General features: G+C 45.5%; 1 protein-coding gene across 2 annotated transcripts in view; it reads right to left on the reverse strand.

Annotated features, from left to right (window-relative positions):
* Positions 1-7,561: 7,561 nt before the first annotated feature.
* LOC144480155 (coagulation factor XIII A chain-like) overlaps positions 7,562-15,246 on the reverse strand; it is a 116,487-nt gene continuing 108,802 nt past the window's right edge. For both annotated transcript variants that reach the window (XM_078199302.1, XM_078199310.1), the window contains exons 14-15: positions 13,794-13,930; positions 7,562-10,856 (exon numbers count right to left, since the gene is read on the reverse strand). In XM_078199302.1, coding sequence (XP_078055428.1) covers positions 10,718-10,856; positions 13,794-13,930 — 276 coding nt within the window. In that variant the 3' untranslated portion in view covers positions 7,562-10,717. The remainder of the gene's footprint in view (positions 10,857-13,793; positions 13,931-15,246) is intronic.

Below are 15,246 nucleotides of genomic sequence, written 5' to 3' on the forward strand. Positions count from 1 at the left end.
GGTTTATAGTTCTCTGGATTTTTTCTCTCTCTTTTTAAATACAGGTGTAACATTAGCTGTATGTCAGACCTGTGGAAATTGACTGCTCAGTTTGTGCTGCCACTAATATCAGGTTCTGTCCCCAGTCCTGTTGAAAGGTCAGAAATGTTAGCGCAGTTTCTCTCTCCACAGATTGCTGCCGGCCTTCTGAGTATTTCCAACATCTTCTGTTTTTTTTTAATTGATGGAAGATATGTAGTAAATCCCAAACGGAACTCAAAGGGAAGGGATCACACTGATCGACAGCACAAAGATATTCGCATATACTAGGATATATGTGGGAATTCCCACTCTTGGCATGGAGCGTTTCCCACCGGAATGACACACAAGGATGTTGCCGGGACTTGAGAAGCTGAGTTACAGAGAGAGATTGAATAGGTTGGGACTTTATTCCCTGGAGCGTAGAAGATTGAGGGGAGATTTGATAGAGGTGTATAAGATTTTGATGGGTATAGATAGAGTGAATGCAAGCAGGCTTTTTCCGCTGAGGCTAAGGGAGAAAAAAACCAGAGGGCATGGGTTAAGGGTCAAAGGAGAAAAGTTTAAAGGGAATATTAGGGGGGGCTTCTTCACGCAGAGAGTGGTGGGAGTGTGGAATGAGCTGCCGGATAAAGTGGTAAATGCAAACACTTTTAACATTTAAGAAAAACTTGGACGGGTTCATGGACGAGAGGGGTGTGGAGGGATATGGTCCAAGTGCAGGTCAGTGGGACTAGGCAAAAAATGATTCAGCACAGACAAGAAGGGCCAAAAGGCCTGTTTCTGAGCTGTAATTTTCTATGGTTCTATACCTGGAATTCAGAGACTATGATCAGCAGTAGTGAAAATCCAACAAAGCCTACGGACTTCAGTGCCGAACTTTCTGGATGTATTCCATGGGGAGGCGAAACTGTTCCAGGAACACAAATTTGTGGTGTTCACCACGTTCAATGTAGGAACATAGAAGCAGGGGTAGGCCATTCAGCCCATTGAGTCTGCTTCGCCATTCAGTGCAATCATGGCTGATCATCCACTTCAATGCCTTTTCCCCTGCACTACACCATATCTTTCTATGACATTAGCATTTAGAAATCTGTCAATCTTGGAACATACTCAATGACTGAGCTCCGACAGCCCACTGGGATAGAGAATTCCAAAGATTAGCAGCCCTCTGAGTAAAGAAATTCTCCTCACATCGGTCCTAAATGGCTTCCCCCTTACTTTGATATTGTGTCTCCTGGTTCTAGATTCCTAGCTGGGTGAAACATCTTACCTGCATCTACCCAGTCTATCACTTTAGGTATTTTGTAGGTTTCAATATCACCTCTCGTTCTTCTAAATTCTAGAGACTACAGGCCCACTTTCCCCAATCTCTCTTCAAGGGACAGTCCCGCCATCCCGGGAACAAATCTGGTGAACCTTGGTTGCACTCTCTCTATGGCAATAATATCCTTCCTAAGGTAAGGGGACCAAAATGACACACAAGATCCCACGTGTGATCTGACCAAGGTTGTACACAACTGAAGCAAGGCAATGCCGACGGCTGCGCACCCCCATCCGTGTGCTTCCCGCTGGCGTGTGGTCACATCAATGGGAATTCCCACTGTCAGCGGCGGGATCAGAGAATCCTGCGGCTAGCAAACAGGGCATCACCTCCCGTCAGCGGGAAACCCACGGCTGGGAGGCCGGAGAATCTCACCCAACATGTTGCTGACAAGTCAGAAATGTTGTCAAAGTTTTTTGGTTCGAACCCATCAGAACAGATGCAATAAAGTCAAATTTTCATACATACTTATGTATGTATTCGTCCATGGAACACTGTAAGACATGGCACACTTTGTTAGAAAGTATTCAACTTCATATGATATTACAACAATGAGTGTTCAAATGTGCTAACTTCATTTCAAAGCAGAAGAGTAAAGTTAGAAATACGAAACTCAATGATCTGATATGACCGTCTCATCCTCAAAGTGAGCTGGTGTGGCTTCCTGTCCCTGGCGTACAGCATAATGGTTCAACATTTCTCTTACGGTTAACATGCAGGTTCAGTCGGCAGTTAGGAAGGCAAGTGCAATGTTAGCATTCATGTCAAGAGGACGAGAATACAAGGGCAGGGATGTACTTCTGAGGCTGTACAAGGCTCTGGTCAGATGCCATTTGGAGTATTGTGAGCAGTTTTGGGCCCCATATCTAAGGAAGGATATGCTGTCCTTGGAAAGGGTCCAGAGGAGGTTCATAAGAATGATCCCTAGAATGAAGAGCTTGTCGTATGAAGAACGGTTGAGGACTTTGGGTCTGTACTCGTTGGAGTTTAGTAGGATGAGGGAGGATCTTAGTGAAACTTACAGGATACTGCGAGGCCTGGATAGAGTGGACGCGGAGAGGATGTTTCCACTAGTAGAAAAAACTAGAACCTGAGCTCAGGCTAAAGGGATGATCCTTTAAAACAGAGATGAGGGGGAATTTCTTCAGCCAGAGAGTGGTGAATCTGTGGAACTCTTTACCGCAGAAGGCTGTGGAGGCCAGGTCATTGAGTGTCTGTAAGACAGAGATAGATAGGTTCTTGATTAATAAGGGGACCAGGGGTTTTTGGGAAAAGGCAGGAGAATGGGGATGAGAAAGATATCAGCCATGATTGAATGGCGGAGCAGACTCGATGGGCTGAGTGGCCTAATTCTGTTCCTATGTCTTATGGTCTTATGGTCTTATTTTTTTAAAAGCTAAATGCGACTTTGGCCACCAATGCAGGAAAAGGCTTTGACTCGGTCAATACCTTCCATTTAAAAATACCCCTCGCTCTCTGTGCATAGGGCTAATAGTTAGGCTTAGACGCCTCCTTTTCATGCACCATGTCCTATGAGGAGATTAGCAATCACGGATGACTATCAGCAAGAATCCCAATTGCACAGCATGGAACCACAAAGCGATCTCTGCAAAGGGAAATACACCAAAAAAATGCAGAACAATGTTTTAAACAGACATTAAGTTGGTGGGACAAATTGAATGCTGGAGATATATGAATTTTGCAAGTGAGTGATGTTGTAACTCCCACACTATCACTCAAGAATATAATTTTCTCGAAGATGGAATGCAAGTCACAGCGGACAGCAGGATCCATCCAGCTGCAAAACGGAGGAAATAAATCTCATTTCGCTGCTCATTAAGTCATTTATCTTTATTTGCTGATACGCCAATGATTTAAATTTGTGGACAGTTTTTTTTACTGAAAGCAAGTTTCTTAGCGCAGAACATTAAATGCCTTACAGAAATGTACAGTTCTCACGATTTGCAGCTCATATTCTTCGAATCTGAGTTGCCAAGCAGGTTGACATTCTGCCTCTCTACCTTGTTGGTTCCTGGTTCTTCGTTAGAGAACCCTGAAGTTCCCATGCCTCCGAACCCCTCCCATCTCTCATTTAGATAAATGCGAGGTGATGCATTTTGGTAGATTGGACCAGGGCAGGACTTACTCAGTTAATGGTAGGGCGTTGGGGAGAGTTACAGAACAAAGAGATCTAGGGGCACAGGTTCATAGCTCCTTGAAAGTGAAGTCGCAGCTGGACAGAACGGTGAAGAAGGCATTCGGCATACTTGGTTTCATTGGTCAGAACACTGAATACAATCTTGTTGCAGTTGTACAAGACATTGGTAAGGCCACACTTGGAATACTGTGTACAATTCTGGTCATCCTATTACAGAAAAGATATTATTAAACTAGAAAGAGTGCAGAAAAGATTTACTAGAATGCTACTGGGACTTGAGTGTTTGAGTTATAAGGAGAGGTTGATAGACTGGGACTTTTTCCCCTGGAGTGTAGGAGATTTAGGGGTGATCTTAGCGAGGTCTATAAAATAATGAGGGGCACAGATCAGCTAGATAGTCAATATCTTTTCCCAAAGGTAGGGGCGTCTGAAACTAGAGGGCATAGGTTTAAGGTGAGAGGGGAGAGATACAAAAGTGTCCAGATGGGCAATTTTTTCACACAGAGGGTGGTGAATGTCTGGAACAAGCTGCCAGAGGTAATAGTAGAGGCGGGTACAATTTTGTCTTTTAAAGAGCATTTAGACGATCACATGGGTAAGATGGGCATAGAGGGCTATAAACACGGGCAATTGGGACTAGCTTAGCGGTTAAAAAAAAAAGGGTGGCATAGACAAGTTAGACCGAAAGGCCTGTTTCCATGCTGTAAACCTCTATGACCCTGTGACTGTATCCAAAGAGGGATTGGAATCGGCCCTTTTATACCCAAAGTTTTAAACGCAGGGAGACAATAGTCGGGTCTTATGACCATTTTTCCAGGCCACATATCCCACAAGAAGAATGAAGCAAAATTTAATTACATATGCATCACTTTTTGATCTCTTTCTCTGACTACACTTCTCGCTGAATTTCATCTGAAACTCCATATGACTCGATCCCAATGAGATTTTAAAGCATTTTAATGTTATAGAATATAAACTCTTCACACTTCCGCAGTGCACCAATGTATATTCAGCATTCCAGAGAGCTACCTTCTGACAGCTCGCTTCATAGCAAATTAAAGAGTTTTACTGCACATTAAATAGGCGACAGATTTAAAGGCAACACAGCCCAGGCATTGATGTGCATGGAATGAGAAACCAGCATATTAGAGATTATGCTAAGCGCTGAATGAGAATGGAATACTGCCGTGTTCTTAAATCATTCACTCACAATAGAATGCCAACATTTACCTGGTTTTTTTTTGTTTGAAGTGTAGATCAAAACAATATGGAAACAGCCCTAGGTTTGTGATGATCTATGGTGGCACAGTACTTCTGAGGCTGTATAAGGCTCAGAAAAATCTCAATCAGAGAGTGGTGAATCTGTGGAATCCTTTGCCGCAGAAGGCTGTCGAGGCCAGGTCATTGAGTGTCTTTAAGGCAGAGACAGATAGGTTCTTAATTAATAAGGGGATCAAGGGTTATGGGGAAAAGGCAGAAAAATGGGGATTAGAAAAATATCAGCCACGATTGAATGGCGGAGCAGACTCGATGGGCCGAGTAGCCTGATTCTGCTCCTATGTCTTATGGTGTTACAGTGGTTAGCATTGCTGTCTCACTGTGCCAGGGGCCCGGGTTCAATTCCGGCCTGTCAGTGCTGAGTTTGCACGTTCTCTCCGTGTCTGCATGGGTTTCCTCCGGGTACTCCAATTTTCTCCCACAGTCCAAAGATAGGTGGGTTATGTTGATTGGCCATGCTAAATTGCTCCCTTTAGTGTCAGGGTGATTAGCAGGGTGGATACATGGGGTTACGGGGATAGAGCCTGGGTGGGATTGTTGTCAGTGCAGGCTCGATGGGCCAAATAGCCTCCTTCTGCACAGTAGGGATTCTATGATTCCATGAATGACTGGCAGCTGCCCGGGAGACACCAGGAAACCCCTGGTGAGAATGTCACACAGGTCGTGTGTTCATTTTCTCATCTCCCCAGCAAAGATTTCCAGGCCAATATTATAGAATCTTACAGTACAGACTGAGGACGTTGGGTCCATCATTTGAAAGAGTTACCACTTAGTCACAGTCCTCCACTCTTTCCCTGTAGAAGTGCAGATTTCAGCTATTTAAGGACAAAGTCAGGATTAGATTTGCTTTCACTGCATCCCAAAAGCATAACAATACCCGATATAAAAAAGTTATTAGCATCCTCGTGGCTCTTTTGCGAATTATCTTAACTCTGTACCCTCTGGTTAGCAACTGAAACAGTCTCCTATTCGCTTTATCAAAAAGCTCTCAAAGCCTGCGCAGGGAGAGGACCAAAAGTGAAAGGTAGTGGAAACAGAAAGTAGTGTTTGCGATATAATTACTCAAGTCTGGCAGCGGATTACTTAACAGCACGATGGGTGCACTTACACCAAAGCTTATGATATTTGTTACCAAATAAACCTGTTGGACTTTAACCTGGTGTTGTGAGACTTCTTACTGTGTTCACCCCAGTCCAATGCCGGCATCTCCACATCATCGCACTTACACCACACAGACCATAGCGGTTCAAGGAGGTGGCTCACCACCACCTGCTCAAGGACAGATAGGGATAAGCAATAAAGGTTAGCCTTGCCAGCGATGCCCGCATCCCAAGAACAATCCTTGCAATTAATGCAATCTCTTGCATTATTTTAGTTCTGCAGTGTGAGACTGGAGGAGGTCCGATGGTACAGTGGGTAGTGACCCTACCTCTGGGCCAGAAACTCTGTGTTCACGACCCACTCCAGGACTTGGAGAGTGTGATCTCAACGTGGTTAAACAGGTTAATTATCAGCCTGTAAATCCTTCCAGTATGGCAGGTGGTAGCAGTGGGAGAGTTTTCTGGTCAGTCATACTGCAGAAGGCGACAGCAAACCACTGCAGTACTTTGCTAAGCATAAGGGACGGCACGGTGGTGCAGTGGTTAGCACTGCTGCCTCACAGAGCCAGAGACCCGGGTTCGATTCCGGCCCCAGATGACTGTCTGTGTGGAGTTTGCACATTCTCCCCATGTCTGCATGGGTTTCCTCCGGGTGCTCCAGTTTCTTCCCACAGTCCAAGAATGTATAGGTCAGGTTGTTTGGCCATGCTAAATTGCCCCTTAGTGTCAGGAGGACTAGCTAGGGTTATGGGGATAGGACCTGGGTGGGATTGTGGTCGGTCCTCGATGGCCTCCTTCTGCACTGTAGGGATTCTATGATCATGGGCCAATCCGTGATTGCTAATCTCCTCATAGGACATGGTGCATGAAAAGGAGGCGTCTAAGCCTAACTATTAGCTACATTTATTTTAGGTACTCAGAGTCTGATCTCTACATTATAATCCTTAACATCTAAAATGCAAAATCAATTGGACAAGTAAGAGGAAGTCTCATTTTCGTAATACTTCAGGTCAGCTCATGCAGTATTTTGTGATGTAATTGAAGGGTCTTTACCCTTTCTGTCTCAATTTGCTCTCCTCAGGTAGTTCAGCCACGTAGGGTTATGATGGCACGGTGGCACAGTGGTTAGCACTGCTGTCTCACAGCGCCAGGGGCACAGATTCAATTCCAGCCTCGGGTCACTGTCTGTGTGGAGCTTGCACATTCACCCCATGGTCTGCGTGCGATTCCTCCGGGTGCTCCGTTTTTCTCCCACACTCCAAAGATGTGCGGGTTAGGTGGATTGGCTGTGCTAAATTTCCCCTTAATGTCAGGGAGATTGGCAGGGTTAATACGTGGGGTTATGAGGATAGGGTCTGAGTGGGATTGTTGTCGGTGCAGACTCGATGGGCTGAATGGCCTCCTTCTGCACTGTAGCGATCTATGATTGTGACTTTTGAAGTTCTGCATTCAGATCCCTCTGAAGAGGACCAAGGGACAACCCTGAGTCTCAATTCCTTTTACCTTGGAGGGGCCTTGTCTCCGGTTGCTGCCTCAACAAAGCACTGCAATTGCAAAGCAGGAGACTGAAGAGTATTATTTTGTGATATGAACTGCAGTAACCCATTGACTAACCATTGGAGGAAAAAAAACCATGTCAATTCAACTTTAACCTTTTAGTTACACAAAGAAGACTTTGAGCATAAAGTTACAGCAAAGTTTATTTTATTGGCAATCAGGTTGGAATAATGATTGTGCACATTATAAGAACATGTGTAATACAATAAGACATATTCCTATCAATAAAGCTCTAGTCTAATGTACCATGAATGCTTATTCCCAGCAGAGAGGTTCACCCACTGGGAATGCCCATCAGGAATCATGGCAGTCCATTATCTCTTAATAAGCACTCTTAGCAGGTGATGCTGCGTACAGAGACTAGTATTTGAGCAAACAGCTATATTCTTTAAGACTTATTCCCTCTGCAGCATATCATTTGTGGCCTCCGAAAAAAAGATGCATGGTAAATTTTGAGAGGCTTTGATGTGCAGCCCACACTCCCAATCGCTACCCTGATTCCCAGTCCCAAGTCACTGACTAATCTCAGTTAAGTGGATGACTAATGGAACTTCCCAAAATTCATACTGGTGGAATAAGGTCCTGTGGTTCCAGGTCTGGAATGGGCAGCCTGGGGGTGTGGTGGAGGCAGCTTCAATCGAGGCATTCAAGAGGACATTAGATGATTACTTGAACAGAAACAATGTGCAGAGGTTACGGGGGAAAAGGCAGGGGAATGGCATTAATTCATAATGCTTATTTGGAAAGCTGGTGCAGACATGATGGGCCGAATGGTCTCTTTCTGTGCCATAACAATTCTGTGATTCAGGACAGGATTTAATTGCTTCACCAATGATGACCGTGTTTTCAGCTCTGGAATTCGCCTATCCTAAAACTTTTCCCCACCTCTCTCCTCCTTTAAGAGGATTCTGAAAATCTCCCTCACTTATTGCCCTGATAGTTGCCATGTGACTCAGTGGCAACTTTTGCTTTTTGGGGGTCCTTGTGCATAAATCACAAAAAGCTCAGCATGCAAGGCACAGGAAAGGCAAATGGAATGTTGGCCTTTATTTCAAAGGGAATGTGGTGCAAAAAACTCTTGCTAAAACTATACAAAGCGTTAGACCACACTTGGAATACGGTAAACAGTTTTGGTCCCCAGTGCTCCTCAATTGCCAAGGAGACAAGTCCAACAAGTCAGGGTGTAGACCTTGGGTGGTATTGTTATTTGCAACCTGACCGCTGTTTAATGGGGTTGGATTTATTTATTTTTTATTCATTCATGGAATAAGGGCTTCACTGGTTGGGCTGGCATTTATTTCCCATCCCTGGTTGCTCTTGAACTGAGTGGTTTGCTGGGCCATTTCAGAGAGCAGTTGAGAGTCAACCACATTGCTGTGACTCTGGAGTCACACGTAGGCCAGACCGGGTAAGGACGGCAGATTTCCTTCCCTAAGGGACATTAGTGAACCAGATGAGTTTTTACAACAATTGACAGTGGTTTCATGGTCATCAGTAGATTCTTAATTCCAGATTTTTGTATTGAATTCAAATTCCACCATCTGCTGTGGCGGGATTCCAGAACATTAGCTGAGTTTCTGGATGAATAGTCTAGCGATAATACCACTGGGCCATCGCCTCTCCCTGGTTATACAGTGCATATCATTTCAGTGGCTGTAGCTGGCTGAGATGTGGAGTATGTGAGCTTGTGAGAATGTATCTATTGAGTGGGATGTACCCTACTCGGAGAGAATTGGGCATTACCCTGGCAAAGTGCTTTTTCAGACACATTGGGCTTACAAAATCTTTAGGGTTTTATACCCAATGTACAAAACTAATAACCCATTACCCCAGCCTTATTTAACCACCCCTGTATGACATAACCTTAAAACCACTAGCTCAAACAATTTTAACTATTTTGCATTGGTTACACAGGTAAAATAACATTGAAACATTCCATATTGTGTTTCCTATTGCATTTTAGCAAAAGCAAAATAGGTTAATGGTAATATTTTTAAAATCCAAATACATTTCACACTGAAAAGAAAGGAGGTTCTCTACTTGGAGATGGCCAGAAATGTAGATGATTCTGTAGCTGCCGCTCGACACTACACCGCCCCCCCCCCCCTCCCCAACACCGCCCCTGACACCCCCACCACAACCCCCACCCACAGGTTGTAGATCTGTGAATTGCCCTCCGCTGCAGAAGCAATTGTAAATAATGAACTGGTGGGGGAGTGGGTGGGCATCACACAGAAGCAGGATTGATGCCCCCTTGAGGTGGAACATCTTGTCGGCAAACCCCATAATGGGCTCACAGAAGCAATGACCTGGGCGAACAGTAAATGTGCCTGGCGTTTGTACGCCAGAACGGAAATGGAAGGGCAAAGGAAAATAGGAGGGAAAGGCGGCAAGAAGAACCCTTTATTTCAGGTACCAAGGAAGTAAAAAGATACCTGACTATGTGCGGGATTTTCCGGTCGCGACCACCCCGAGACGGTCAACCCAAAGTGTTCGCCTAATTTTCCATCCCACCCACGACGATTCTCGTGGCGGGCGGAACTGGAAAATCTACCCCCATATGTGCATGTTTTCTGTGTGTTCCTTGAAATCTAAACTTTCTTTGACACATTTCAGTAAACTATGTTACTTCACAAAACAGTCTCAGGATTTATAGCCGCAGGTGATGAGGAATCCGGGTGGCACAGTGGTTAGCACTGCTACCTCACAGCTCGATTCCCGGCTTTTGGTCACTGTCAGTGTGGAGTTTGCACGTTCTCCCCGTGTCTGCGTGGGTTTCCTCCGGGTGCTCCAGTTTCTTCCCACAGTCCAAAGATGTGCGGGGTTAGGTGGATTGGCCATGCTCAATTGCCCCTTAGTGTCCAGGGATGCGTAGGTTTAGGGGGATTAGCGGAGTAAATATATGGGGCTACGGGGTGTAGGGTCTGGGTGGGATTGTTGTCAGTGCAGACCTAATGGGCTGAATGGCCTCCTTCTGCACTGTCGGTTTCTATGATCCTATGAATAGCAACCTATTGATACAAGTTTATAGTTTATAATATCGAATTGAAGCAAGCAATACAAAGTTCGAAAAATGTTACAGGGAAGATATATATGTAAACTGTAACAAGTTCTTAAGTGTTGTCACTAATTCGATATTGGTTGAAGTGAAAAGATACTGATACATGGCAGTTTGAGGAACAAGAGATTCCTTTTTAAACTTATCATTTAATACAGCTTACTTCTCCGTGAAACATTTTTTTATACGATTAAAAGATTCTCGATTTGTTCCGTTTTGGTTCCCTATATCACGTTTAATTCCAACTCGCCGACCACTTGTCTCAATGCGTTGCAGTCCAGACTCGCAATCAATTTCTGAGGGCCTCGCTTCCAGGGCACGAACAACTCCTTTGTGGTTAAGGTGGCATTTTCCGGGATGATGCTGTGAGGGGAAAAGGTGTCTCTTTAATTCAAACTGAAACAACGATGTTCAGATTTAATAAATAATTCCTGATTAGTTATATGTTTGGATAACAATTTGACACTTAACGCACCCAGATTCAGCACAACCCGCCAGCCTAAAAATCTAACTGGTGGAGTTTCCAACCGCTCTCGCCCCAAAACTGGGAAATTCCACCCGAGGACAACAGACCTTTGCATGGATCCCAACCACAGCCCCCCCCCCTGCCACCTCCCCCCCCCGCCACCCCCCTCCACCCCACCCCTGCCACCCCCCCCAGCCACCTCCCCGCCCCACCCCGCCACCCCTCCCCCCCCACCCCCACCCCACCCCACCACCCCTTGACCCCACTCGCTACAATTCCCGTGGCAAGTGGGATGGGAAAATTCCGCCCTGAGACTGGGCGGGAAAAGGCCCTTAAGCAGCAATTAAGTGGCCACTTAAAGGCCATATTTGGAACAAGGGTGGACGTCATTCCCCCCCCCCTCCCCCCCCGCCCCCCACCCCCCCCCCCCCCCCCACCCCCCAACCCACCCCACCCAACCCGAGGCCCTGCCCACCTCACCCTAAAATTACATCTAGTTCGGGGTGGGGCGGGGGGTTACCCGGAGGGAATCCCGTCCATGCAATTGCACGCTCTCCCACTGCTGCCTCAAAACCCACTGGGGGGCATAAAACAGGCTCGAGATTCTGCTTGTTATTCCCCAATGAAAGATTGATGGCCACTATCAAGGAACCTGAGGATGCAACTACAATTGTCCTGCTCTGTTGCACAACATTGCTGGTGACCTTACTTGTTTGTTCACTATTTCAGCTGAGGGAACATGTGTAATGTCTATGGAATAACTAGAATACCAAGGATTGGGGGTTGTGAATCTTCCCCCTCCACCGACTCACAAGCACAATTCATAACATGGAGTAATGTGGGGTGGCACAGTGGTTAGCACTGCTGCCTCACAGCGTCAGGGACCCGGTTTCGACTCTCGGCTTGGGCCACTGTCCATGGAGTCTGCACCTTCTCCCCGTGTCTGCATGGGTTTCCTTCAGGTGCTCCGGTTTCCTCACACAGTCTAAAAGACGGCTGGTTAAGGTGCATTGACCCAAACAGGCGCCGGAGTGTGGCGATCAGGGGATTATCACAGTAACTTCATTGGCAGTGTTAATGTAAGCCTTACTGGTAACTAATAAATAAAAACTTTTTTAAAAACTTTAAATCCACAACCCCCACTACACTTTCTAACTTACCCCCTCCCCCTGACCTGCACCTTATGGGACCTTTGCTGTTTGTAATATATATAAATGATTTGGAGGAAAATGTAACTGGATTGATTAGTAAGTTTGCGGACGACACAAAGGTTGGTGGATTTGCGGATAGCGATAAGGACCATCAGAGGATACAGTAGGATATAGATCGGTTGGAGACTTGGGCGGAGAGATGGCAGATGGAATTTAATCCGGACAAATGTGAGGTAATGCATTTTGGAAGGTCTAATACAGATAGGAAATATACAGTAAATGGCAGAACCCTTAGGAGTATTGATAGGCACATGGATCTGGGTGTACAGGTACACAGGTCACTGAAAGTGGCAATGCAGGTGGAGAAGGTAGTCAAGAAGGCATACAGGATGCTTGCCTTCATCGGCCGGGGTATTGAGTTTAAAACTTGGCAAGTCATGTTGACGCTTTATAGAACCTTAGTGAAGCCGCACTTGGAATATAGTGTTCAATTCTGGTCGCCACACTACCAAAAGGATGTGGAGGCTTTGGAGAGGGTACAGAAAAGATTTACCAGGATACTGCCTGGTATGGAGGTCTTTAGCTATGAGGAGAGGTTGGAGAAACTTGGTTTGTTCTCACTGGAGCGACGGAGGTTGAGGGGAGACCTGATAGAAGTCTACAAGATTATGAGGGGCATGGACAGAGTGGATAGTCAGAAGCTTTTTCCCAGGGTAGAAGAGTCAATTACTAGGGGGCATAGGTTTAAGCTGCGAGGGGCAAGTTTTAAAAGAGATGTACGAGGCAGATTTTTTAGACAGAGAGTGGTGGGTGTCTGGAACTCGTTGCCGGGGGAGGTAGTGGAAGCGGATACGGTAGTTACTTTTAAGGGGCGTCTTGACAAGTACATGAATGAGATGGGAATAGAGGGATATGGTCCCCGGAAGCTTAGGGGGTTTTAGTTAAGTCAGGCAGCATGGTCGGTGCAGGCTAGAAGGGCTGAAGGGCCTGTTCCTGTGCTGTAATTTTCTTTGTTCTTTGTTCTTTATTGCCAGATAGAGGGAGTCAATGTCGACCCTCTCATTTTCAGTCATAATTCCAACTCTTACCGGACATAAAGCACATGGGGTTTTACCACGCAGCGGCTCAGGAAGGCAGCTCACCACCACTTTATCAAGTGGCAACTAGGGACGAGCATTAAGCGCTGGCCTAGCAAGTGACACCCACATTCCGTCCTTTAAAAGACCAATTTCTGTTCTGAACATGAAGATATGCTAATAAAGGGGCTTTCACCGAGCCCGAAGCATCATTCCACATGAAGCTTTAATTCATAGAATCCCTACAGCACAGAAGAGGCCATTCGGCCCATTGAGTCTGTACCAACTTCCTCCCAGAGTATCTTACCCAGGTCCTTTCCCCCACCCTATCCCTGTAACCCCACACATTTGCCATGGCTAATCCTTCTAACCTACACATGTTTGAACACTAAGGGGCAACTTTAGCATGACAATCCACCTAACCTGCACATCTTTGGAGTGTGGGAGGAAACCGGAGCACCCGGAGGAAACCCACGCAGACATGGGGAGAATGTGCAAACTCCACACAGACAGTGACCCAAGGCCAGAATCGAACCCGGGTCCCTAGCGCTGTGAGGCAGCAGAGCTAATCACTGTGCCAGATTTTTTGCAAACATAATTTTCCCACCTGAATAACTTCAACTTAGGCTTCAGTGTGTCAAGTCCATCAATGCGAAGAGCCACCTCTTCCAGAGGCTTTCGGAGAGGGTTTCTAAATTCAATGATGATGGTTACCTCACGTCCATACTCTACTTGGCCTTCAACCTAAAGAGATGCCGAAAACAAATCGATTAGGAACGGCTCGTGGTGACTGGTCTGTATCCCGACCAATCCTTGAAGATTCCGACACAGGCTGTGAAAGTGTCCAGAGGAATAAATCTACAGAAATACCCTAACTATCACAATGACTGACATTTCAACACCGTCTTATGCATCAGCTTGGATAAGTTGGGAGGAGGGAAGAGCGATAGACTGGATAACAAAGGCAAAATATTGCCTCTAAAATAGGAGCAGAAGATAGCAAGTCAGAGAGAGTTTGTGGATACAGAAACAGAGTTAACAGGGTTAGTGAGTTTTCATCAGAACTGGAAAATATAGCAACATCTATCCAGCATTTTTCTGTTTTTATTTCAGATTTTCAGCATCCGCAGTATTTTGCTTTTATTGGAGTCGATATAACAGGTTCTGAGTACGTATAGAGATAGGAAAAGATAGAGAGGGGAGGTAAGAGCGAAAGGGGAAGTCTGTGAAACGGTGGAGGGAAGAGGAAATTAAATGAGAGAAGGGGCGGTAGTGAATGGCAAATAGCAGATGGTAATGGGATAAGTAAAGAACCAAAAGATGGGCCTAGAGGAGGTGTGAATGGCAAACAGCAAAATTACTATCAGCAGCCTCTGTCTGAGATAATGGGAGCAATGATTCTGATTGACTGGTTCCTGAATGTGGAGGATTGGGTTACAGGGCCAGTATAAAACATCGGATGTCAGAGTAGAGAGGAGACTTTCTTTCATTCCATCTTTACCATCAAAGGGGTGGGCGATGGCCTAGTGGTATTATTGCTGGACTATTAATCCAGAAACTCAGCTAATGTTCTGGGGACCCAAGTTCAAATCCCGCCACGGCAAATGGTGGAGTTTGAATTCAATAAAAAATATCTGGAATTAAGAATTTACTGATGACCATGAAACCATCGTCGATAGTCGGAAAAACCCATCTGGTTCACGAATGTCCTTTAGGGAAGGAAATCTGCCGTCCTTACCTACACCTTGGCCTACATGTGACTCCAGAATCACTCTTAATTGCTCTTGGGCAACTAGGGATGGGCAATAAATGCTGGCCAGCTAGTGACTCCCGTGAATGAATAAAAAAAACTCCACAATTTAACTGCATTTTTATTGTTCCCTAGACATTGAGGGGACTACATTCCATTTCAAATCTTTGGAAAATTATAAACCACAAGCTGTCTCATGAAGCCTGATTTCAACAGTCTGGAAGAGGCAGAGTGGTAAAGAAGAGTTAGAAGAGTTGTGGTGATCTTAAATGTCCCATTCTTGAATTTAGCTGACCAAATGCAATGTCCT

The sequence above is a fragment of the Mustelus asterias genome, chromosome 2 (genome assembly GCF_964213995.1).
Source record: "Mustelus asterias chromosome 2, sMusAst1.hap1.1, whole genome shotgun sequence".
Lineage (NCBI taxonomy): Eukaryota > Metazoa > Chordata > Chondrichthyes > Carcharhiniformes > Triakidae > Mustelus > Mustelus asterias.